We start from the raw sequence: 25,071 nt of genomic DNA on the forward strand, positions 1-25,071 counted from the left end.
TCAGGAAAGACTTCTTTGAGGAAATCTCATTTATGCCCAAACCTAAGAGATGAGTAAGTTTTCCCCTGACAAGGGGACAGAAACAAATTTCCAGGCAGATGGAATAGCATGTGCAAAGACTGTTTTGCTTAGGTGAGTTCAAGGGACCAGAAGCAGCCTGTGATGGTTCCTGTTGCTCTGGCCACTGAGAGTGACAGGAGACAAGGCTGGGGAAGCTGCTGAGGGTCAGATCACGCAGGCCTGTGTGGATGCTCAGGCCGTGGTCAGAGACAGTTGTGAAATGTCACTTCTGGGGGCCACGCAAGCCTTTTAAGAGCTCAGTGGCAATTACATGGACTCCTAGCGTGTCGTAAAAGCCCAGGGCAAGATTGCTCTGAGTGGCTTATAACCTTGCGCTTCCCTGCCAGCCTTTGGAAGCTCATGACGGAGATGGCTGTGCCTTGGAGCTGTCCCCCTGATCACTTCTCATTCTATTAATAGTGCATGTGTTCAAAATAAGAAGAAAGTCCAACATTTGGAGAGTTCTTTTTCCAGATGGTTTTGGCTTATTAATTTTCTTTTTTCATAAGTAGCTAAGAAATTTACTTTCTGAACTTGTAGAGACTTACCTGGACAAGTGAAAATAAACTAAACAACAAAGAGAAACATGCTGTCCCAAGTCTCTCGCTCCCCTCCCACTGTGGTCAGCGACTGAACACACAGCTCACGCTGAGTGAAGACCCACTGAAGTACAGACGGTCATCTAACACACCCTTCATATTCCAGAGAAGGAAACAGACCTGGAGAGAGCATGTCACCTGCTTATGCTCACATTGCTAGTTTCCGTCCAAATCCATTTAGAGCTCTTTGCTCTTGCCCATGGTATGCTGGCTGGCAAGTATGGATTTTAGGAGTTGCACAGATGTCAGAGGGCATGGGGTCCATCCCTGATGGCTTTCCAGTTCCGGCTGGCCTAGGCTTGCACGGGTCTCTCTGCGATTCTGGGGATCATGAGAATAATGTCTGTAAAATCTCACCAACTTCCTGACAGAACTGCAATGCACCTTCAAAACACAAGGGCAGAGGATGAATGCTCAGAGCTTTGCATTTGGACAATGGCCCTTTATAGGACTGGTGTTGGTGCAGAACTCCAGCCAGCCCCACTTAGGTAAGAGCATTTTGGTGAAGGGTCTCGTTTAGCAGAAAAATACGGATGTCATCTTTTGTTACTGAGGGTGGCATGTTACATCTTATCAATTGATTTTCCTACTTGAAAAAGCAAGACAGACGCAAGAACAGAACATTAGGGTTAAGAATATCCAGATGTGTCATAAAATAGAGGAAGGAGGCCCCAGATTTTCAAGCATCAAATCAGGCCTTTTTCTTTGAGCAGCGGGGAAGGTGTCTTTTGTCTTCCCTTGCAATAGAAAGGACCCGGCAAGAAGTCAAGATAATGAACAAGGATGTAAGTGAAGACTGATTTTCAAAGTATCCCTTGAGTAATCCATAAAGCAGGTAACACCAGAAATCCTAACACTGGGGATTTGGTAGCCAGCAAGCTCTCGGCATCAGGCAGATTAAAGAGTTCATGAGCCACAGGTCACTGCTAAGCAGGTGATCTACTTTATCTTTATTTGAATATGACACCACCAACAGCATTGCCGACAAAGGAGAAACAGTGCTCAGACTTTGCTGCCCTGCTTAATAGTGACCATGCCAGGTAGTAATATGTATTCTTTTTCTTCTTCTTATTCTGTTGTTGATATTTGGGGACTATTATCAGCTCACATTTTTGTAGCATTTACTGTGTGCCAGCACTGTGGTAATCATTTTATTTATATCATGTCATCAAATCCTCCAACAAGTCTTATAAGCTATAACAGTTATTATCCTCATTTGACAGGTGGGAAAACTGGGATTTAGAGGGATTAATAACTTACCCAAAGGCACAATTAGAGTTGAAACTGGGAGTCAACCCCAGGTCTACCTAACCACAGAGCTCTGTGGAATAGTGGCACTAACTATAATGACACAAACACTCATCGAGTCCTGACTGTATTGTGCACATAGTGCTGTGGGCACCCTGCTGTAAAGATGAGGAAAATGAGACTAAAGAGATGTTAAGTAACTCGCCCAGAGTTGCACAGAAAATAAGTAGTAGATCTAGGATTCAAACCCAGAGAGCCCGACTTCAGAGTCTGTACTTTATAGACTACTTGCTCTATACATTATGCTGGTATTCTTTGCATCTCTTATCCTACTGTTCTTATTTTTCCTCGATACAAGTGAGGCAGTTTTGCTGGTATCTTAAACAGACCTTTCAAAAGTTAGCCCAGATATATCTTTTTTTGTTTCTCATGGGCATATTGTATAAGTTTACCTTAGAGTTCATTTCCCTTCAACAGCCTACTTTTCTCATGGCTGTAGTCAAATAAAGAAAATGCTGGTTTTATTTGCTGACTGGTATGTTTTCCGTGGGGCTGGCAAGATGAGAGGGAGACTTGTAATATTTTATTTATTTACAAGGATGTTCTAATTCATCTAGAAGTGGTTTGCTGACCATATGGACTCCCTGGCATGCATACAAGGTAGAGAAAAAGGAGACCAGGAGAAAGTGTGAGATTTTGAGTTAGATGACAGTTAGGGTACTAACAGTCTCCTTGTTAGGGCACTGAAGGGTTACTAAACCTCATGCCACAGGGACCATGGGAAACGGAGATGGATTCGGGGAGGCAGTTTTCTTCTATGAATTTCTTGAGAAACCTGTGAATTGTGGGAAACTTCCAGTATTTGGTATTTTGTGTGACCTAATAAATGACTGAACCACACCTAACTTATTTTAATAAGCACACAGTGTCAGGGGAGGGGGTGGGGTGACAGAATAGTGCTTTCTGCCTATGTTTTGGACCAAAATGACAGAACTTTTCTTTAAGCCTAATTTTTTGTTTTTTATTTGGTTACAAAAGCATCATAATTCCAATCGTGTTTATCTGCATAATTGATTGTTTCAAGCCAAGGGCCTCTTCCTAATTACTTTCTACTTACTTGAGAATATGAAAGGATTCAAGTGATGTGAATATGCAGATGAGAGCTTCTATGTACTGGTCATAAATCTTATTAAGATGAGATATTTAGGGGCACTGACCAGGAGTGGGTTTGAAACATTTCTTTGTTTGAACATTTTCATTCACGCATGCAGAAATATATGAAAACAGAGCACTGTCCCTACTTTGCCATGTGACCTCCACTATGTACTTTGATTTCTTTGGGCCTCAGTTTCCTCATCTATTAAGTGGGGCTGGGGACAGGGAGCTTGATGAGCCCTTTAAGCCCTGATGATTTGTTGTTTGAGCCCAGCTGATCTCCTGAGCTGCTGTACACACACTGCTTTGGTGAGTGACCACCAACATACCAAGGTAATGTTCACTCCACAGGACAGGTCTGAGACCAACTTCCTTTTGCCTTGGGCATTTCTGCAGGAGACTGACAGTGAGTTCCAGGAGGCCTGGAAAAACCACACGGTGTGGCATACACAGCCACTTGTGCCTTAGGTAGCTCTCACCCGGCGTTGTTCTCTCTGATTCCTTCAGCTGATATGGTGTAGTGTTGAATTCGCTTGGTTCACTGGTTAGCAGTGAGCTTTTTTACTAGGTTTCCCATGCAGTTAGGTGATAGAGAGAAAAAAATCATTCAAAAAAGTTTTCAAAAACAGTTATGTCTATCTTAATGCATAAGCAAAAAACAAAATCAAAAAAACAAAGCACTCCCAAGTTGTGGTCTCACAGCTATTCTTTTTTTTTTTTTTAACGTCCTTATTGGACTATAATTGCTTTACAATGGTGTGTTAGTTTCTGCTGTATAACAAAGTGAATCAGCTGTACATATACATATATCCCCATACCCCTCCCTCTTGCGTCTCCATCCCACCCTCCCTATCCCACCCCTCTAGGTGGTCACAAAGCACGGAGCTGATCTCCCTCACAGCTATTCTTGCTGAGGGCAAGATTGAATTTAAAGAAAAAGTATAAAGAAAAAGTAAGTCAATGTAAACAAAAATAGCAACTATAATGTTAATTAAGTCATAGAGTAAGTGGTAGAGGATGGAGCAAAATCAGGACTGAAGCTTGGGAAACACTGTTTTGGAGGGCTTAGGGGTTGGGAGAAGTAATACTTTTCTCACGTCACCAGGAAACAGTATAGGACCCTGGGAAACACTTTTTTTTTTATGAGTCAAATATTGTTTTTTAATAGAAAACCTTTTTAGCTCAGTTTACCATGAGAATAGACTTAACGTCCTCACAGGATTTTGAAAATCAAAATGTCTCCCAAGCTGTTACCTCTGTTTTTATTTTTAAACAAGTAGTGTCTGCATGTCAGAAAGCAGAAATTAGTGTGGAAAGGAGGATTTGAGTCAAGGGAGAGCATCAGCCAGGGTCCACCCAGGCAGCGCATTATGATAATATATACGGAACCAGCTGGACGCTGAGCAAAGCTGACATTGTGTTGTCAGGGGCAGAATCGCCCATCAATTTCCAAGATAGGATTTGAGTTCAAATGACAGAAAGAGCAGCAACTGTGTTGAAACCGATGCATGGGGGAGGGGCGGGGCAGGCAGGAACCAGCCAAGCCTAAAGACAGGAAGTGCTGGTACCTCCGGAAGGGGGGTGGCTCTGTTTTCTCATCTGGCTGCTACCCTTCCTTCTAACCTTAACATCTGTCAGCAAGATCCACCTGGGCCCTTGCATGATTAGAGCCCAGTGCAGGGGGAGCTTACCGGTGCTAATTTTAACCCCCATGAGAATGGAGTGCCTGCTGCTAGAAGGGGGACCAGAGCAGCTTAGGAAACCGGATTCCACAGAGCCACTGCCTTATCCAGTGAGGAAGCCCAGTGTGGGTGTAGTGGCAGTTAATAACCACTGGAAGATGTCTCAACTTTTTTTAAGCTAGTCTGTTTAATGCCTTAATATGTTAACAACTCTGATGATTCTTCTTTAGTTCGCTGGCTTATTCGTTCAGCATTCAGTCACTCAGCTACTTACATTTATTTACTCACTGCCTACTCTATTAGACAATAGAGATGCAGAGATGAACAAGGCAGCCACAATAGTTGACATTATGAGGTATACAGTCACGTGCATGTGCATATTTATGTGTCGATATAAAGCAAATGATTGCACGTAGAATTACTTAAATTGAAATAATGGTAAGCACTCTACAGGAGAAATACAGACTGCTAAGGGAGCTTTAAACAAGGGAACTCAGCCAAGTCTGAAGAATCAAGGACACTTAAAATTTAAAATAAGAAGGAAGGAGTAGCATTTCGTCAAGCAAGGAGAAAAGAGCAATTTAGGCAAAGGGGAAAGCATATCCAAAATTCCACATGGGAACAAAATATTAGAAGCTTAGGGGAAGAGTAAGCTGGGACAAAGCGAGAGAGAGGCATGGACATATATACACTACCAAAGGTAAAATAGATAGCTAGTGGGAAGCAGCCGCATAGCACAGGGAGATGAGCTCAGTGCTTTGTGACCACCTAGAGGGGTGGGATAGGGAGGGTGGGAGGGAGGGAGACTCAAGAGGGAAGAGATATGGGGACATATGTATATGTATAACTGATTCACTTTGTTATAAAGCAGAAACTGACATACCATTGTAAAGCAATTATACTCTAATAAAGATGTTAAAAGAAAAAAAAAAAGCAGCAGCAGCTTAGGGGAGACCCAAATGGGAAAGTGGCTTAGGTCTTAGATCCATTTTTGAGAAAATAAATTTGGAAATTTCCCATAGGTTGCTTTCTCTTTGACCTGGAGAAGTGGGTCCAATGTATTTTCACAATCACAGGCTAACAGACCTCTTTGCCCAGTAAAATGCTAACTTTTAGACCAGTGTTTCGAGTGATGGTGATTCTGCCGTTACGATAGCAGCCTTTGAGCGTTTACTAACATCACGTTTAATGCTGAGCACTTTATATCATCTCTTTTAATGCTCTTAACCACCATAGGAGGGCACTACTATTACTCTCTCCATTTAGCAAATGAGGGACCCTGAAGCCATCTTTCAAAAATTTGGTTGTGGCCAAAAAGAAAAAAAAGAGTCAGATTTTTGTATCTGCAGCATTTGGACATCCAAGTAGCTCACGCAGTCGGCCATCACCACTGTTCTTTCCCACTCTTTAGTCATTGCTGATTCCCTCACGTTGGACTTCAGAGGTGGAGAGAAATTCTCCTGCCATTTGATCATGTAATATAATTCCTGCTTCAATTGAAGCAAATTGACGACGTTACTCAAAGGCAAATTGAAAAGCCAGATCTGTGCTAAATCCCCAGGGTACGTTAGTTGGCATGTGCAGTGATATATGGGAAGGTGCTTTTCTGGGTTAAGATAAAAAAATCCTGGTATCACGTCACGCTATCAGGCACCCCATCTCAACCACTCTGTGCCAGCCCTGCAACTTGAAATACTCAGTGGACAGAAATGAAACTTTATAGAAATTAGGTGATCATCATCTTTATCAGATGAATATGATGCCATCAGCATGATTCTAGCGTCCTCAGAAAAAAAAGAGATTTACCTGGAGAGGAGCAAGGGAAAGTCTAAGGCATGGATTGCAGGGCTTTTCTGCCAGCCTGCCTTGGGCAAGTTGGCTAGGAGATGACCTAGTAATTAAAATCCTGCTTAAACGTATGCTGCTGGTCAGTCATAATGAAGGCACCAACATGGGAAACCAGACGGTAACCAGAGAAGGAAAAGAAAAGTGAAACACAAAAGTAACACTGTCGAGACTGTGGGGCGCAGAAATAGAACTGAATTGGCCGAATACTTATCTGACCACTAAGCATGAAAGTGGAACCCACGTATTAATATATTTTTACCCCAATCTGTGCAATTAATATTTTATGTGTGAACATACGCTCCTGTGTTACTGGCTTATTTAACTGACAGTTGCAATCAGCAGGACGCCAGTTGTTCAAACCCACATTCTTCCCCCCTAGTTCGGGAGCGATGTACAGCAGGAGAACATGGGGAATAGAGGCAGAGACAGCGCCAGGTTTGGGGCTTCTTCTCAACACATCAGTTTCTTTCATCCACCTTGGGGCACAGCAATAAAAATGTCAGAAGACATACAAATAGCAGTAGACTCTGGCTGTTATTTGGAAGAATGATTAAAATTAATGTGGTTGGTACAAATCGAGAACTCTCTTTTATGCTTTGGCTACTTCTCTTTTGAGCGCAGTTGGGAAGGCAGCAGGCTGAGCAGGTCCTATGCGCTGGTTTGGAAGCAGATGCTTTTAGGTGTGTTATGTGTGGGGCTGTGGGAGAGGGAAATGAGTGCCAGAGAGGTTCCAGAGTGGTTTGTCATTTCCTAGTAGAGCAGGAAAACAGAGTTTGGGTCATTCTTTTTTTTAAAATTTATTTAGTTTTGGCTGCATTGGGTGTTCGTTGCTGTGCGCGGGCTTTCTCTAGTTGCGGTGAACGGGGGCTACTCTTCGCTGCGGTGCGTGGGCCCCTCATTGCGGGGCACAGGCTCTAGGCGCGTGGGCCCAGCAGCTGTGGCTCGTGGGCCCCAGAGTGCAGGCTCAGTAGTTGTGGCACATGGGCTCGGTTGCTCCACGGCATGTGGGATCTTCCTGGACCAGGGTTCGAACCCGTGTCCCCTGCTTTGGGAGGTGGATTCCCAACCACTGCGCCACCAGGGAAGTCCATGGGTCATTCTTTGCTAAAATATTCTGGCTGAATCACCACGCCAGCTGTGCTCTTCCAGTAACTGTTATGTGCAACAAATCTTTAAAGTCAGACCTCAGATTCCTCTACCTTTCAACTTTGGCAGAAACCTAGAAACTCTTCTTGGTTTGGTTAGCTAAAGCCTGTGGAATCCAATCCTTGTTGCTCAAAAAAAAAAAAAAAAAAAAGACGAGTTGGGGAAAATGTTAAGTTACTGTTTTAGGATAACCTATTTAATCAGTAAACTTTTATTATTTTCTTTATATGTGCAAAATTCTATAATGAACACCACTGAGATGGATAGTGTCCAAGTTGAAAATGAAAGTTAAGGGGAACTGCCCTACAGTTTAAAGATGTAAGTTCTCACAGTGCTGCTATCACTTATATTTGATGTTCGGACTCTTGACCATGGGTTTAGCAGCCCAACTTAACAGCAGTAGGAAAGCTTCTAAGCCTCAAAGTCTGGCAGTATTTTCAGTGTTCCTGTGTTTAAATTGGCACTTGTGGTATTATATTAGGATGCCATTTTTTTGAACTTGGAAACAGAAGAAGGTAAAGAGAGATTTTACTATAATTCATATGTGGGGCTGAGTCTTAGGGGGAAAATAACTTTACTTGGAAATCGAGTAGTAATATTCTGTACAGTTAATAAATATCCACCCTCTATCTTGGGAATAAGGAATTTCACAACTAAGATTTTATGGGACTTTGGCTGTGTTTACATGGTCGAAGTTTAGCGAAACTGAGCCGAAATTTCAGATAAATACCAAAATTGAAGGGTAGTTTGGGTATTTTAAAGATCTGACTTTATCAACCAATATGGATTCTCAAAATTTCAAGTTCAAGTGAGTCTCCAAGATTCAGTTACCTCATTTGTAAAGTGGAATTTAAAATAACATCTCCTTGCCCACCACTTGGGGTTGATATTAATTGTGATAATTATGGGCAATCCCTTTGAAAACATAACAGTGCTAGTTAATTGTCAGGTATTGGTTAAGTGCAGAGCACTGACCATCCGGTTTGTGAATGAATGAGGTCCCTGCCTTCAAGGGATGTGTTGATAGTTGGGTTGTTTTGCATATATGTATATATACACATGCCCAGCTGTATACACACACACACACACACATCTGTTTGTATACAAAGATAAAAGTTCAAGAAAAAGTGAAGTAAGTGACAAATGAAGGAGTTCACTGAAGTTTTCAGTGTTTTGTAGACTGGGATAGAAACAGCTTCCCACAAAAGACCAGCCTTTCAGCAAAGTACTATTTGGGTGGAAGTGAGTGGTATAACCTCCTTGAAAAGAAATGGTGGAAACGTGCAAAGCGTATTTGGAGACTGTATTTGGAGAGTCCGCCGTCATCATCTTTATTTTCTTCTTCCCGACCTTCCTCCTCCTCCTCTGGCAACTCCTCCCCACCTTCCTTCTGTCTCACATTTATTCATTTCTTCTCTGTGCTGAGCTCTATAAATTTAGGTGAACTCATTTAAACCTCACAATAACCTCATGAGGGGGGTTCTCTTTAAGTATTATCCCCAATTAGAGTGGTAGAAACGGAGACATAAGAAAAGTAAAGTAGGGGCTTCCCTGGTGGCGCAGTGGTTAAGAATCTGCCTGCCAATGCAGGGGACACGGGTTCGAGCCCAGGTCCGGGAAGATCCCACATGCTGCGGAGCAACTAAGCCCGTGCGCCACAACTACTGAGCCTGCGCTCCAGAACCCGCGAGACACAACTACTGAAGCCCGCGTGCCTAGAGCCCGTGCTCTGCGACAAGAGAAGCCACCGCAATGAGAAGTCCACGCACTGCAACGAAGAGTAGCCCCCACTTGCCACAACTAGAGAAAGCCTGCCCACAGCAACAAAGACCCAACACAGCCAAAAATAAATAAATTAAATAAATTAATTTAAAAAAAAGAAAAGAAAAGAAAAGTGAAGTAAGTTGCCCAGCCTGGTAAGTGGAGAAGCTGGAATGTGAGCTGAGACCTCCTGAATCCAGAACCAGCGGTCCCAAGTGCTGCTGAGCCCTTCTTCTAGTTTGGGATAGGTGGAGGGTGAGGTTGGAAGGGGTGAATCAGCCAGACTTGTAAGGGTGGACTTGATCCTGTAGGCTAAGGGGAAACGACAGAAAGCTTCTGAGCAGGGCAGTATTGTTTTGAAAGTGGGCATCAGAGGCAGGTTAATCTGGGTTTTGGTATGTACGTGGGACTTAGCACCTAATTAATAATCTGATAGTAGAAATGAATCATAAACAGGCAAGTGTGAGTACTTGCCCTTTGCAGTCCAGATAGAACAGCCCAGACTCCAAAGAGTAATTTTTGAGGTGGCCAAGTCAGTCCAACATGGAGTTCAAATGGAAGTGGAGCTCTCCCTCTTTTTTGCTCCTCTGTCTGGATAAGTTTGATGATACACATTCTGGTGCTTGTGACGTCACTGATCATCACCACGGAAACATCTGTGCTATGACAAACAGTGGAGTGCAGCATCACCGAATGTGTCAGCGAAGAGAGGAAACTGGCTCAAAACGATAAGGTTCTCAATAATAAAAGTTCACTCAAATACGTTAGCAGTAGCAGCCTAGGTTGTGGAGAGAAATGTAAGCAGTGCTATTCTGAAAAGCACAAAGCAAGAGTTGTGCATTACTAAAGGTTGGACAAGGTTGATTTTGAGATGCTGCTCACATTCAAAGCGTAGTTTCCTTAAAAAGTCACTATCTATTCTGTCTTGCATAATGACAGTAGAAATCCTTCAGGAGCACGGAGCTCGTCTCCCAGACTGCTTATAGAAAATCTGCACAGCGGAGGAGGGCTAGCTGGGGACTTCTGTGTTGTTCTGGGAGAGGGATTGAACAATCAGAGACAGAATTGACAGTGGTGTGGTTTGTGTCTGTTGTTTGATGAGTCGGTGGCAGTATTAGTCATGCAGTTTCAGAAATTAATAACTAAAAGATGATTGGCCCTCCAAGGATTTATAGAAGTTGCACACTGATGGATCAGATCATGGACTGAATCCAGCTCTAAGTCATATTTAGGTTTGGTTTGCATGTTGCTTTAAGAAACTATGTATTTGTTGCTTTACAATTAAAAATGAAGATGTTTTATATGAAAATCTGGATGTGCACATTCTCTTAATATTCAGAAGAGCTGGTAGGGCTGGTAGTGCCACATTCTCAAATGGAAACAATTAGGTTAAACTGAGAAGTTGTGTCCCTCTTGGGTAGGGGATACACTCTACAGTTGGCCACACTCCCCACCTCTCCCATTGTGTTGCCTCTAGCCCATTTTATTTATTTACCTTCCTGCCTGGCCCTGTGAGCACTTGATTTTGTGATCACTGTTGGAGGGATTAGAGGTTAATTGTTCCTAGCACAGTTTCTGGCGTGTGGAGGGCACCCCGTAAATGGTAGCTCTGTTTATTCTCTGTCAGTGACAGGCTCAGTTATTTACACTTGAACCATAGATCAGCACTGTTCCATAGAACTTCCTGTGATGATGGAAATGTTCCATAACTGTACTGTCCTCTGTGATAGTCACTAGTCACATGTAGCTCTTGACCAATGTGGCTAGTGTGACCCAGAAAATAATTTCTATTTTTATTGAATTTTTGTTAATTAAAAATTAAATTTCAATAGCCACATATGGCCAGTAACTACCATATTGGGCAAAGCAGATTTAAGTAATGGGATTGAACATCCAATGCAGTGTCCTTGTTTAGGATAAAATGTGGAGAATAGGTGCTAGGACTGTGTTTGGTCAGCATGTTTATTTTACAAGAGATTACTTATAGCGGGCTTCATCAGTTAGGATCACCTATTTGGTACCACCCCTTATCACCTGACTAGAATTCTTGTCCATTTAAGGAGCCAGATACATATGTTCTACGAGAGTTATACCAATAAACCTAAGTCGTCCTAAGCTTGAATGGGAAGTCTCACTGCTCTCTGCCCCCTGACCTTTCATCAGTTAAGGGTATTGCGTATTTATAATAACTAGACCTATGTGTATAAAAGCCTACATTTTTGATTGGCTGCTTGCTGCTGCCATTCGTGGTGGCATAGAGGCAGGAATTAGGGTTACCAAGGGGGCTATGGAAAGCCGATGGAGCCCTGCTAGACTGCTAGGGGGATCCTCTCTTCTTAGGGCTGGGGCTGCACAGGCTGCTGGCTCTTGCGTTTCCATCACAAGCATAAATCCAACACACCTAATGACCACATTGCCCTAAACCAGCCACAATGTAGGATTCTGAATGATCCCTCTTTCATGCAGCTTCTTTATTCCTTTGCACCTTGGTTTGCTTCACTGAGCCCAGCAGTCAGAACCCTCCCCTTTCCTTTGTCACAGGGTTGGAAACCCCAGAACCATCTACCAGGCTCTGGCCCATTGACAACTTGCCCCAAGCCAGCTTTTCCAACTGAGAAATGAGTAACTTCACTGCTTCCAGGGATAGATGCACAGGAGGGCAAAACAAACATCAGCCTGTTTCATTGAAGATGGAGCTCTGAATTACAAACCCCCTCCCCTGAGAAAGCCTCCTTAAAAACATAGAAAACCTAATGAACATGATAGAAACAGCTGTTGTAGCTAATTTTATCAAACGGTGACTCATACTAATCCTCTTGAAATGGAGAAAAAGAACAAAGCATACATGAATATATTCTGCTTGGATCATTCATCCAGTCGGAATTATATGTCATCTCTTCTTAAAGTCGGATCTGCAGAGAGGATACAGGTCTTGCTTTTCTATCTTTATGTGCAAACATCAATGTAAACCCCTATTAGGACAGTGAACGGAATGAGTCCTAGAATTCAATAGGAGGAGGAAGACAAAGCCCTCTAACAAAAAAAGTAGATTCTCCGTACGTTTAAATTCCTTCTTAGGAAAATTCTTCGCAAAAATATTTACTAGAAAAAGACCAAGTTGATGTCAACTGAGACTAAGTAGCGAAATGTTAAACTATCTGCACACATCTCTGTTTTGAATGCTGAATTTAGTCTGACTCCCAGACACAAGGAGGCTAAAAATTCATATTCAGATAAGGAAAGGCAAACCTTGGAGAACAGATGGAGCAGAGTTCAGCATAAAGGTTTAATCCTATCAGGCCGATTCCTGTATGACCATCTGGATAATCCGGCACACACATTCAAGGCCTGTTAAAAATACGGCTCCAGCCAAGATTAGCGTCACAGATTTTCCACTAGACTTGCTCATATTTGACTTTATGATTTTCCAGGCCCAGGAAGATTGCTTGCAGATAAACACTTGAGGATTCCATGAAGAAGCAGTGACATGTTTTTTTTTTTTTTTAACCTGAAAATTGTTTCCTTTCTTCACAATATTGGGTGTCCTTTTTTGGAAAGTGACTTTCATTTCCATTTCTTCCCTGACTTTCATATCTAGAACTTTTCTTATAACAGGATAATCAGGAGAATTGGGCTAAAAATAATTTTGTGCGTGAAAGTTCTCATCAGGAAGAAAAGAGTTATTTACCTACTGTATAATCAGAGGCAAGTGAATTTACTATTGTTGCAACAAACATCACATTTGGACCCATGAATAATTCATTTTGAGGATTCTTCCACCCTCCATGGTAATTTTTCTCTGTTGCTTTGCAAAGGGGTGGCTGACAGTCATAGGACAAGAAAAAAGAAAAACTGATGGCATTATTTGCTGTGAGCTGCTCTAGGATTGATATTTTGTACATTTTAATTTTGGATTTGACAGATCAAACTTGAGGTGGAAAGAAGTACATTCTCACCTCTTTGAGTTATAAAATTCTGAGCTCCCGAAATGTTTTTGTTTATTTATTTGTTTGTTTATTTGTTTGTTTATTTTTGGCTGCATTGGGTGTTCGTTGCTGTGCGCAGGCTTTCTCTAGTTGCGGCGAGCAGGGGCTACTCTTCGTTGCGGTGCGCGGGCTTCTCGTTGCAGTGGCTTCTCTTTGTTGCGGAGCATGGACTCTAGGCGTGCAGCCTTCAGTAGTTGTGGCACACGGGCTCAGTAGTTGTGGCTCGCGCGCTCTAGAGCGCAGGCTCAGTAGTTGTGGCACACGGGCTTAGTTGCTCCACGGCATGTGGGATCTTCCCGGACCAGGGCTCGAACTGTGTCCCCTGCATAGGCAGGTAGATTCTTAACCACTGCGCCAACAGGGAAGCCCTCCTGAAGTGTTTTTAACAAACAATTTTTGCATATTATGAAACAATGCTGTGTTGCGTGTCATTAAATCAAAAAGCCTTAAACAAGTCTTTCAAGTGCAATTTAGAAGTTACAGGTACATCAAAATGTCAAGATTTTTCACTGTTAAATTTTTAAATCACCCTGTGTAGTGAACCTGCACAAAGTTCTGGATCACAAATAGACAAACTCAGAAATCCCAAAGTGCTTGTCCTGGAATATTCGGATTACGATTGTTGCCCCAGGATTTCTGTACCAGGATTTCTGTCCTTCCTTTGTTCAGATCTATGTCCACTCATTGTTGAGGAATTTTGCTAATTCAGAACAGAATAAGAAATCTGCAAAATAAATGGCAAGTAGATATGATTTGGACTTGCTCTGTATTTAGCAAATGGCATAGTTTGGAACTTAGGTATTCTGCTAAGTTCAGATACACCTAGACAGCCCCACTGGGTTAACTCTGCCTTGATGTAGATGGATATTAGATCCATGTTTCCATCTAGCAACTATGAATTTTTCCTTCACTTGTTTTCTGAGAGAGCCATTAATGTCAAAGCAAAGGGCTTTCTTGCCAAATGAAGTCACTTTGGAATAAAGGATGAAAAACACTTGAAATTCTTGAACTCCTCATTTAATATTTAATAGATTTAATTGCATCTGGTGTTGAGAAATATCTATATCATGGGTTACAGTTCTCTTCAGAGTGACAAACACACCATCACACACAAACACCCACATACACACAGGGGGTTGGGAGAGAGAAGGAGGGAGGCTCTTTTGCATATATAATATGTGATTCTTTGCCAAGTAATATCTAGATATGCTGGTGGATGGGGCAATAAATGCAGGCCAATAACAAAACCAACCCAAATAAAAACCCTAATAAACAATAAAATGCTTAACTGCATAAAGCAATTACTAAAGAAAATAAAGGAAGGCAGAAATAAATCTGGTTAGTAAAGTTAAAGTAAGAGCATAAGTGTTACAAAGACTGCTCCATCTTGAGTGAGGAAACTGTCAAGTTTGTTTATCTGTTTATTAGTTGGCTAGGAGTCTGTGGTGAGGTTAGCATTCTGAAAGTGAAGTTTGCACCCTCTGGTGCTAGGGTTCAGGTCAGGCATTATAACTGCTACTGGTTTCTAAGGCTTCCAGTTGGAGGGTGGGTGAACCCAGAATAGATTCACTTCCTGTACATGGTGAAAATATACAGAGCCAGGTTTCCCAGGAGGGTCAAACCCTCTGTTTGCCCTCCTCCCTGGCCAGCAGCTACTGGATGTCAGGATCAAAGAATGCAGGTGTTGCTCCTGATGAGCTGTGAGCAGTCAGGAAAATCATCATTTCACTTTAGAAAAGATAATAGTTTTAGCAAAAATAATAGTTCCAATTAAACAGGAAGGGCAGATAACTGTGCACTGAGTCCAAGTGAGGATACTTTGTGTCCCCATCCATCTCTGAAACAGGCTTGCTCCCAAGCACAACCTTACCAAAATCAAGTAGATACGAGGGAGAAAGGCCTGAGAGTTTATGAGGTCACAGGTGTCCCATAGAAATGAGCTGAGCTCATGGGTTTCGCAACATTTTCTGCCAAGTCTCAAGAATTTGGGGCAATAACATTAAAGTTAATTCCTCATTTCTGAAAAGATTGCCATTAATATTCATTCCAGGCTAATAAGAGCCTTAAAAAAAATTCTACTTTGTAATTACTGATGCCAAATTCACCTCCTCAGTAAGCTTAGCTATGTTAGCAAGTCACTGGGTTGGAAATTTCCTAGGGAAGTTTTACAATCCGCCTCATAATCTGCGATGGTGAGACTATGGTGTATTCTAGTAAATAAACTCTGGTTAGTGGGGAACTGATGATGACAGTAATTGTTATTATAGCAACTAGCGTCCTATGTGCATGGAACATAGTAAAACAGCAATACCCAAGCAGGCACTTTCTGCATTTTGCCAGGAGTCTGTGAGGTGGGTACCACCACTGCTTAGAGCGGGTGACTCAGAGAGAGGGTAAGTGACTGCTTCAAGGTCGCACTGGGTGGTAGATGTGGAACTTGAAAAGCTGGAGCTCTGGCCCATTTTCAGATGCTATAATACCCTGAATGTTAAAATCAACTTAACATAGTCGCATCTTTCTGTCTTTACTCAGAAGCCATTAAGGGCTGGTGCTGGCATCTTCACCTCCATTGTAAGCATCAGTATCTGCTCTGTAGAAATGTTCATCAGTAGTAGAGAGTTCTGGTTAACCGAATGCTGGAAAAGGAGGGTTTCCATTTTTTTTTTTCCATATACCATACACAAAGAAAATGGAAAATAACATTACCTCCACTTCAGTGGAACTTTATTTTGAGATTTGGAGTGGGATTAAAGCATTTCTAAATTTGTACCTTTTACCAGCTGATTGAGCATTGTTTCCCCATGGTATTTAAATACAGGGATGGAGAAAAGAGCCAAACAACACATCTCTAGTGAGGCTTCTGTAATGGGACATCGACTGTCACAAAAGCCTCATTTTGGGGATAAGAGATGGTAAATGCTGCACCCGGGTCATCTATACAGCTACCCCAAACAAGTGAGGTATTGATCACAGTACAAAGAGATTTCAGAGGCAAAAGTAAGAGCAGCCCCAGGACCCTGTTGATAGCTGCGCACACCACTAATTCACCTCAATGGGCAGGCACCTCTGAGCTCAATTAACCCTTATTCCCAAGGCCCCCCATAAACCCCGAGGTAAACATGGTTCTCCCGGCCCTGGCTTTCTATCAATGAAATAGATCATTGCTATTGGAGGCTGAGGGGCGATTCCAGTTTATAAATTCACCTCGCTAATAAAAAGCCTGATACTTCCAGTGTGGGTGAGCAGGCATTCGAATCTTGTAATACTGATTCTATAAATCAGAAAATTTCAAACTGCTGAGGCCATCCGTGATTTCTTCTGCCTTCTGTGGCTATTGGAAGGAAATATAAACCCTCTGGAAGTAGAGCAGGTGATAGCAAATGGCCCCTGGTGCAATTGTCTGCACACAGAACATTAGTTGTTAAATATGTACTGGAGCCTGAACGATTTCTTTCTTTCGTGTTTTTTTTTTTTTTTTTTCCCCCTCGTTCTACCCTCTCTTTTCCTTCTCACCGCAACCATTGTTCAGAAGCAAATTGGAAATCTGGTAATTAGGCCCTGACTCACGGTGTAGTATTAGAGTTCCGAGCCAAAGTTCAACACCCTGAAATGAAATTTAAACCAATTAATCTGTTAGATTTTTATCGCTTGTCCGTGTTTTCTCAGCAATTCCCCCAGCACGTGGCCTTTGATCAACTCTCATACAAACGCTAAAATGTGTGCCTGCTGCTAGCAAGATGGGAATGACATTAACATGGTACTCATAAAACAATCAGAGCAGAGAAGCCCTCAAACAGGCAGGGCATAGTAATATTTAATAAAAGCGCACACATAATCTTCAGAATTAGCATTTTGCGCCTTGCAGTACCTTTGGGAGAAGAGCTTTTATTTGTGGAGTGATCATTATTATAACAAAGAAGAGCTACCTAATAATTTCCACTTTAACTCTGCAATGTGCCACGAGCATTTCAGAGCCATTATGCTAAACTGTGGTGGTATAATCATGTTATTGTCATAGTTTGAAGGAAGGAAAAATCTCCTTTACTTGGGTGGCTGTTGTGAGTGGGAGGAGAGGTTTTAAAAAAAACAAAAGAGAAAAAAACACCCAAACTTTTATTTTTAATGAGATTTAGAACCAGGAATTGGCTTACTGTCCTTGTGGAGACCCAGAGTGTGAAAATTCATTGGCGAGGAAGAAAGACTCTTTCATTAATTAAATCAAGATTTGGCCGGTAAAAGTGGTTTTGTATTCAAATCCACTCCTCTCCCCCATTCCATAATATTTCCTTGGAGATAGAATTGTATTGATTATTACACTCCTGGGCTGGATTGAACTCTTTCATGAGTCTTTTCACCTTCAGATTTCACTGAACACATCCACCGTGACTATTATAAACTATCTTCCCTCTGCATCTCTCTGGATATCCTGAGTGAAAGAAAAACAAGTCGTTGCAGATGTTCTCCGAGCTTTCTCAGAGAAAACACACCCCAAGAGAAGACGGAAGGGGAGGCTCAGGGTCTGTTACTTAGCACATCTGAGCTTAAAAAAAAAAAGCAGTATCAATTTGCTCTAAAACGTATAACCTTTATGTCGCACAGAATTAAACGCTCTGCTGTTATTTTTTTAATTAAAACGTATTACCTTAGTATGTGCTCACTGGAAAAATTCAAACCATACGGCTATCTATAGAGTAGAATTTAATAGTCTCCTTTCTCTAGTCACCTTCCTTTTTCATATGGACCCACTGGGGACAGTTCGTGTACATCCTTCCAGACTTTTGTCTGTCATACCTGTTCACACATACCTACACATGCTCATGCATATAGGCTAATAGATATCAGTTTTTAAGTTAACAGAATCACACTATTCATCAGGCTACAAACTGATTTTTGTTTTACTTACTGACATATTTTGACATCTTTCCATGTCAGTTTATAGAAAATTTTTTTCATCCATTCTAGTGATACTCCACACATCCTATGATCACTCCCTTATTGGGGGCACCTAGACGCTTATACTGTTTACTGTCGATACTACAGTGAACATTTGGGTACTTGTTATTTTAGGCACGTTTGCAAGTACTTCCTGGGCTGCTTTTAGTCTGGCAAGTTTGTTTGTGACTAGGGTCAAAATGTAAGATGGCAGCCGATGAGTTAAATATAAGTCCATAAACATTTTGTTTAGCCTACACATTAAAAAGATATATTGAATTAGCTGCCAGCATTTAAAGATTGGGAAATTTCACATAAAAATCTGGGCTCCTGGCTTCTTTAGAAAGATCAGAAGACCAGGTCACACTGGGACTGCCTCTGTGCGGGGATACCGATGGCTGGAGATTCCCCAATTCGGTACCAGCAACCATCCATCTCATGCTTATTCTGAGACCCTGAGCTGCTGTATTCATTTGTGTTTCTTGCCTTGGCCTGTATGGATTTGTGAGTTCTTAACAACTGCTCTTGAGCCTGGTTCATTTAGCTAGTCACAGTGTTTTCTACCCTGCATTATTGACATTATAGCGTTCTTCATTTGCAGGACTGTCTCATGCATGAAAACTTAGCATCTTTGACTTCCAGGTACTAAATGCCAGTAACATCCCTTCCTCACCCCTCTGTCTCAGTGGGTCAGCCCATGATTCCTTTACATATTTTCCAATCTTCCCAGTGGGGGAGTGCCACAGAGCTTCCTCTCAAGACTGCCATGACACAGATGTATAGGAGCACCTTTGGAACCCTTTGAGGTCTCAACTTAGAAAGGGCTGCCCGACCGACTTGTTCTGAGAATGGCACTTAGTTCCCTAAGCAGGGGTAGTGGATTGTGTTGAGCATAGAGGTAGGATGGATCCAGGGGTGCCACTCTTTTCCTTTAGTACTTCCTCCAGCGCTTTTTGTTCCTCCCCCAAAACTAAGAAGATGGTATTGTATATTGTTTCCTCACCAGTTTTTCTCTTGAAACTTGATGCTCACTTACCTCTGACCAGTTGACGTGTACCTTTTCTTCTGGATGGTTGAAAACATCATCACTTTCCTTAGGAAATGTTTGAACACATACACACACATCTATACATATATGTACTTACATGCCTTCTATATCCTACAAATAACAAATGGAAGAAAGAGAGCTGGGGTCAAGTATAAAATTGGCAGTTCTTGACCATGTTATTATAGCTTCTTTACAATAGGAGAGTCTGTCAAAGATAAACCAACACGCCCTTGTGTCTGCTTTTGTGCAACGATGAGAAAGCCTGGAGGAGTCCATACTTAACTAAAGGAACATGCTTGTGTGATTAAAAAATAAAATTTAAAAAATTAAAAGAAATCCCAAAGCTAATACAGATAATAAACACCAAGATTATTTTGTGTTTATGAGGGCAATCACAGGGTCAGCGTTTAATGATACCGTTGGATTCCACACTTTGCCATCAGGCAGGAATCTTTCAAGACCAGTTCAGTTAAACCAATATTCTAGTCTTCTCAGAAGTATCCGGGGATATAGTAATACCTGTTCTACTCCACTCTAGCAACTAAGTACTTACACTGAGTTAGAAATTAAGAATTAAGATTTTGAGACATTAACTAGAATGTTTCCAAACTGCTTATATTTTAAGAATTTTATATAGTTGTTAAATGTAGTTTATTTCTCTTATAAATTGCTTGGAATCATGCATCCTATTCTATCATTAGTTTAGGAGTACTCAATTATGCATTTAAACGTGGTTACTTTTAAAGGAAGATTTTACAAAAAAGTCCTATGCCTGTGGAACATTGATCACAACCTTTATATGTGTCAAAAATTGAACAAGAATTTTCAAGCCGTGAATCATTTACATTTCCTTGATTAATTATTTTGTTTTTAGGAGAAAGTGGGGGAGAGAAAAGGCATCTGAACTGGCCAGTTTTAGTTGTAAATGCATTGCTGTGAGTTCAGCCAACATGAAATGTTTAGTTTGGATATTTCCAAATTTCTCTGTGCAATTTTATAAGATAAATTTGACTCAAAATCAAACCCATTCTGCTTGTTTGTGTGGTGGCACATGAGCAATGGTTCCAGCGGGCTGGGCTTCATATTTTCTTTTCTGCTTGCAAAAGTTAAAGCATGACATTTTGCCAAATTTGACAAAGTCCAATAATTTTTTTGCCAGTTTCTTCCTGTTAAAATTAACTGGTGCTCTCATTGGCTTCAATACTTGGAAAGTCAGTCTAGGGTACTTAATAAACATTTTATTAAAGAGGAGGGTCTCATTTTCTCTCCTTAGACAATATCTCCTTTGCTTTAGAATTTTGCTTTGTTCCTTTTCATAAAAGTGATCATGAAAACAGCAGCATGGCATTGTGGAGTTAACAGTCCTTAGTGGTACGAAAGTACTCTCTGAGAGATTTCATTTTTGCCTAGTAATTCTGTTGAAAGCACGCCATGCTCATCAGGCAAACCACCTCTAGTGTGTTTGGAATCACAGTATTTGCAAATTATTTCCCATCTCCAAGGGCCATTTATAATGGAAAGAAAGGAGATAGGAAGTTTTGAAAAAGCCAGTTCTTGGGTTTTATGCCTGGGAATGACAACAAAGCAAAGGTCATGGGACTTTCTGTGGTTCAGCCCTGACTCAGCTATTTGGTTACATAATTCACCCTGAGTGACCTGCATACTTTGCATCTATAAAATGGGATCCATGACATTTATTGAAAAAAACTTAGTGACTTTTATTCAGGAATATTGCTCTGTTAGTGGTACAGACAGAAGGCATGGAACAAGAATGATGTTCTGCTCCAGCCTCCTTTCTTTCTTCCCTTCCCATCAAACAGCAATGTTTATCTAAAAAATCTATGAGCTTTCTTTTCAGGGGATGTATTTAATTATGAAGCAATTCTATGAGGTTTCCAGTGTATTTTAAGACATCACCCATTTAAAAAAAATCCTTAGCATTTCATAAATTAAATTTTGCTTCTACATTTTATTTCATAAGATTTCAGGTTTGAAAAAGATTTGGGTAACATATATGTATCTTAATAGAAACAATGAAAAGCATGCTTTTAAAAACTGAAATTGCACCCTGAGGTTTCAGGTCCTAATGTGACTAGGAAATGCTGAGATCTTGAGGGACTTTCTGTTCGTGAAAAGATAAAAGATTTTTTTTTTTTCTTTTCCTCAAGTCTCCCATCATTAAAGTTTGGTTCTAACAGCCGACTCCTTCTCTTTTTCATGTGTGTTGAAAAGCAGCTACTCCCTGTATCAAAGCCATCAGCCCGAGTGAAGGATGGACGACGGGAGGTGCGACTGTGATCATCATAGGGGACAATTTCTTTGATGGGTTACAGGTCATATTCGGTACCATGCTGGTCTGGAGTGAGGTAGGTGTTGTCTGAACATTAATATCTAATAGCTTGGTCTAGTTGAGGAGACTGTCTACACTTGCATTTCTAAGAGAGTGTATAGAATTTAGAGATGGCAGTCTGGGTGGGCCAGCTCCAGTCTATGGAACTCTGGAAACTAGGAAAGATGGGTTGGGTTTACCAGGAGGCATCACTTTCTACTGGAATGACTTCCATCCACTGGCCCATCAGCACCAGGAGACCTTCTGTTTTGTCATTTGTCCTCATGGGCTAGCCACAGTGTGGAGGTCCTATTATGTATTGGGAATTGGAAAGGAGATGCAAAGTCACAAAATATATAGGCAAAGCCCTGTTCAAACTGTAACAAGACAAGGTAGTAATCTGTGAACATTTGTAGATGGAGTCTATTGTAGGACCATCTTCAAGGATCACCATTCACGTGACAGTAATAATCCAGGTGTAGGTGGTTCTTGACTTATTCAATGACTCTTCATCAGAGAGTGAGCAGTTTTCCAGGGGAACCTAGAAGAACCCAGAGCCCTAGGAGTTTATACCTCTCAGGCGTCTCAGTGTGGGACTTCAACCATATGAAAATGACTATGCTCTAGTTTTGCAGTACTTTTCAAGCACTGTGATCATTATTTTAACTGCAAGTTGACTTGTCTGGCAATAATCAACATTAGCTCAAATTACAGAACATAAGTATCACCATTCGTTAGAAGCCATGGCAAACTTGCCTTTGCTTTCTAAATTCTGAGCCTCGATTTCTTAGCCAGCATGCCCAGAGCCCCTTTTCTTTCATCTCCCCGAAGTTTAGAGTAAAAACAAGGTTAGAACTGCAAGAGAGCATTGAGCTCACTTACCTCACACACTTTACCAGTGCTCATAGAATGGCTAAACTTTATTGAGACTTACTGGATTCTGGGCACTGTGCTGAGTTCTTGACATAGATCATCTTAATCTTCCCTCTACACCACAAGGTAAATACTCTTAACGTGTATCTTTTCTTGATAAGGATACTGAGACTTAGACATATGTAATTACATCACCCCAAAGCAGCCACCCAGAGCCCATGGAGTGTGAGTGATAGGTATGTGGCCACACAAAGGAGTCAGTAGCAGAACTGGAGCTAGAACTCAGAGTTTCTATTTCCATTTCTGGTTGTCCTCCCATGACACCACTGTTTAGCCCATCCAGATGTTTTGATTGTGTTTTCTCTTTGGAGGGGCCACAGAGATAAGCAGAAAGTTAAGACTGTGACAGTTGAGTACATTTATCTTTCCAAAGCAGAGGCTGCCCTTCCTTTTAAGCCTTCTATGTGCACACCTCACTGCCAGTAAGCCACTCCGGCAAGCCCCTTGCCAGCCCGTTCTGCCGTTGCCTTTGTCTTTCCCATGCATCCAACAAGCGGCATGCTCTTGGCCAGAGAATCCCAGCTCCCTTAAAGCTGAATCAGAGATGGACTTCTCAGTCCACCAAACTCATTGCTGTCCACGTTAGAACAGCCCAGGTCTGGAGGTGGACTGAACTCCCCTGGCTGACTGCACCCCATTCTTTGTTGGAAACATTGGGTTGTAACATTAGAAGCATCACGTACATGGCATATGTTTCTTCCTTGCTGCTGGAGACAACAGTGCTCACAAGGATAGCCATTCCCAGGTCCCCTGGGCTGTGTCTTCATCCCTTCCTACCCCTCATTCTTTTGCTTGTCCTGGACCTTGAGAAGAGGGGAAGAATAAATAGAATATGAACTTTTTATCCCGGTCATAGCAGTCACAGTGAGGCCTGAGAAATGGGGCTCAGAATCAGCCATATTCTTGACCCCTGAGAATAAGTGGGGTTAGTGTGATGCTCCCTTTACAACCTCATGCCTGTCTTAGGCCAGGTGCACCACGTTGGATGTGGAATAAAGGACTTCAGCATATCAGGAAATTGTTAATTTTTCCCTCCACCTTGTCAAGGTCCCCCAGTTTCCTCTCAGTTCCCTCACTTTCTTGCCCTTTTTGGTGAACACGTAAGGGAGGTTAAATTCTACCTTAGATTTATCTAAATTGCTTTAAAGGATCTGTTTCCATATAAAAATCAATGCAAGTCATGAAAAGGAAAATCCACTGAGGTGATACCTTTGTCCTCGCCCCTCATGTGTCCCTCCACTACCCCTGCCTTGAGTGTACCAGAAGCCCCTCGTGATGGATCTGGGGGGTCCAGCTGGGAGGTGGGTGTTGGAGGGCGCGTGCTCCTTCTTTGCCCACCTCCTCCTCACAAACTGCTCTCCTTTGTGGATATATCATAAATCAGCTATGACTCTTTCCTGGTGAAAGCCCACTATGTAGTTTCCCAAAATGTTTTAGCTAATATTCTTTTAAAATAAATAAATCCCCTGCAGCATTAGCAGTTGGGTGTCTGGATGGAGGACTTTAATTTGGCCTGTTATCATCATGATGGTCCTGACATTTGGAAAAATCAGTCTTGCAGAGGTGAACTTTTTGTAAATATTCTAAACTATTTATAAATTTAGATTTTCATCCAGGCTATTTGACAGATATGATGTTCTCTCTTTTTTAGTGCAGGGAGAGAATCTGGTACTGCTCCAAACCCCCAAATCCATTGTATACTGACGAGAAATTGAGAAGTAGCTCACATTTACTAAGGGTTTTCATGCGTAGGCACTTTACGGGTATTATTTTATTTGATTCTCATTATAGCCCCATGTTACATACATATAAGTAAACCAAGTGTCAGAGAGGGTCAGAGACCCACCATCACACTGACAGATAGGGCTAGAGGTGGGATTGAACCACAATGTATGTTTTTACAAAGGAAATACAAGCCCACGTTAATGAGAGAGCAAATAGGTAGAATCTTGAGAGTAAGGAAGGACAGGAAGAAGAGAGGAAAAAAAGACATGCACAGTAATCCACGTGGTACAGTAGTAGGGGTAGTAATAGCAACAGTAGTAGTAACTATGACTGTTGTTTTTAGTCAAAATTAAATTGTGTCTTTTATTTTGGTAGGGCCCAAAGAAATTGGGGGCCATTTCTCCAGGCTTCCACTGGATAGAATCAGAACTTGGTAACTGTGACTATTAAGAGAAGATATCTATGAAAGTAGAGTATGACTAATATTAGCTAACATTCATTGAGCACTTAGTTCCTGCCAGGCTCTCAAGTGAACCTGGTGACAGCTCGCATGTGTAGCATGTATAGCGTGCTGTTCTCATTTCACTAACCGGGAAACTGAGCTTGGGGAAGTTAAATA

The 25,071-nt window shown here is 41.7% G+C and overlaps 1 protein-coding gene across 7 annotated transcripts in view; it reads left to right on the forward strand.

The window, feature by feature from the left end:
• Positions 1 to 25,071, forward strand: part of EBF1 (EBF transcription factor 1) — a 392,677-nt gene that overhangs the window by 274,973 nt on the left and 92,633 nt on the right. For 4 of the 7 annotated variants that reach the window (XM_027081411.1, XM_027081413.1, XM_027081416.1 and 1 more), the window contains exon 9: positions 21,701 to 21,831. In XM_027081411.1, coding sequence (XP_026937212.1) covers positions 21,701 to 21,831 — 131 coding nt within the window. Of the gene's footprint in view, positions 1 to 21,697; positions 21,832 to 25,071 lie in introns of all 7 variants that reach the window. The other 3 variants (XM_027081410.1, XM_027081412.1, XM_027081414.1) reach the window with 1 other exon arrangement.

The sequence above is a fragment of the Aethalodelphis obliquidens genome, unplaced genomic scaffold, assembly GCF_003676395.1.
Source record: "Aethalodelphis obliquidens isolate GAN/ISIS:26980383/991018 unplaced genomic scaffold, ASM367639v1 scaffold45, whole genome shotgun sequence".
NCBI classification, from domain to species: Eukaryota; Metazoa; Chordata; class Mammalia; order Artiodactyla; family Delphinidae; genus Aethalodelphis; species Aethalodelphis obliquidens.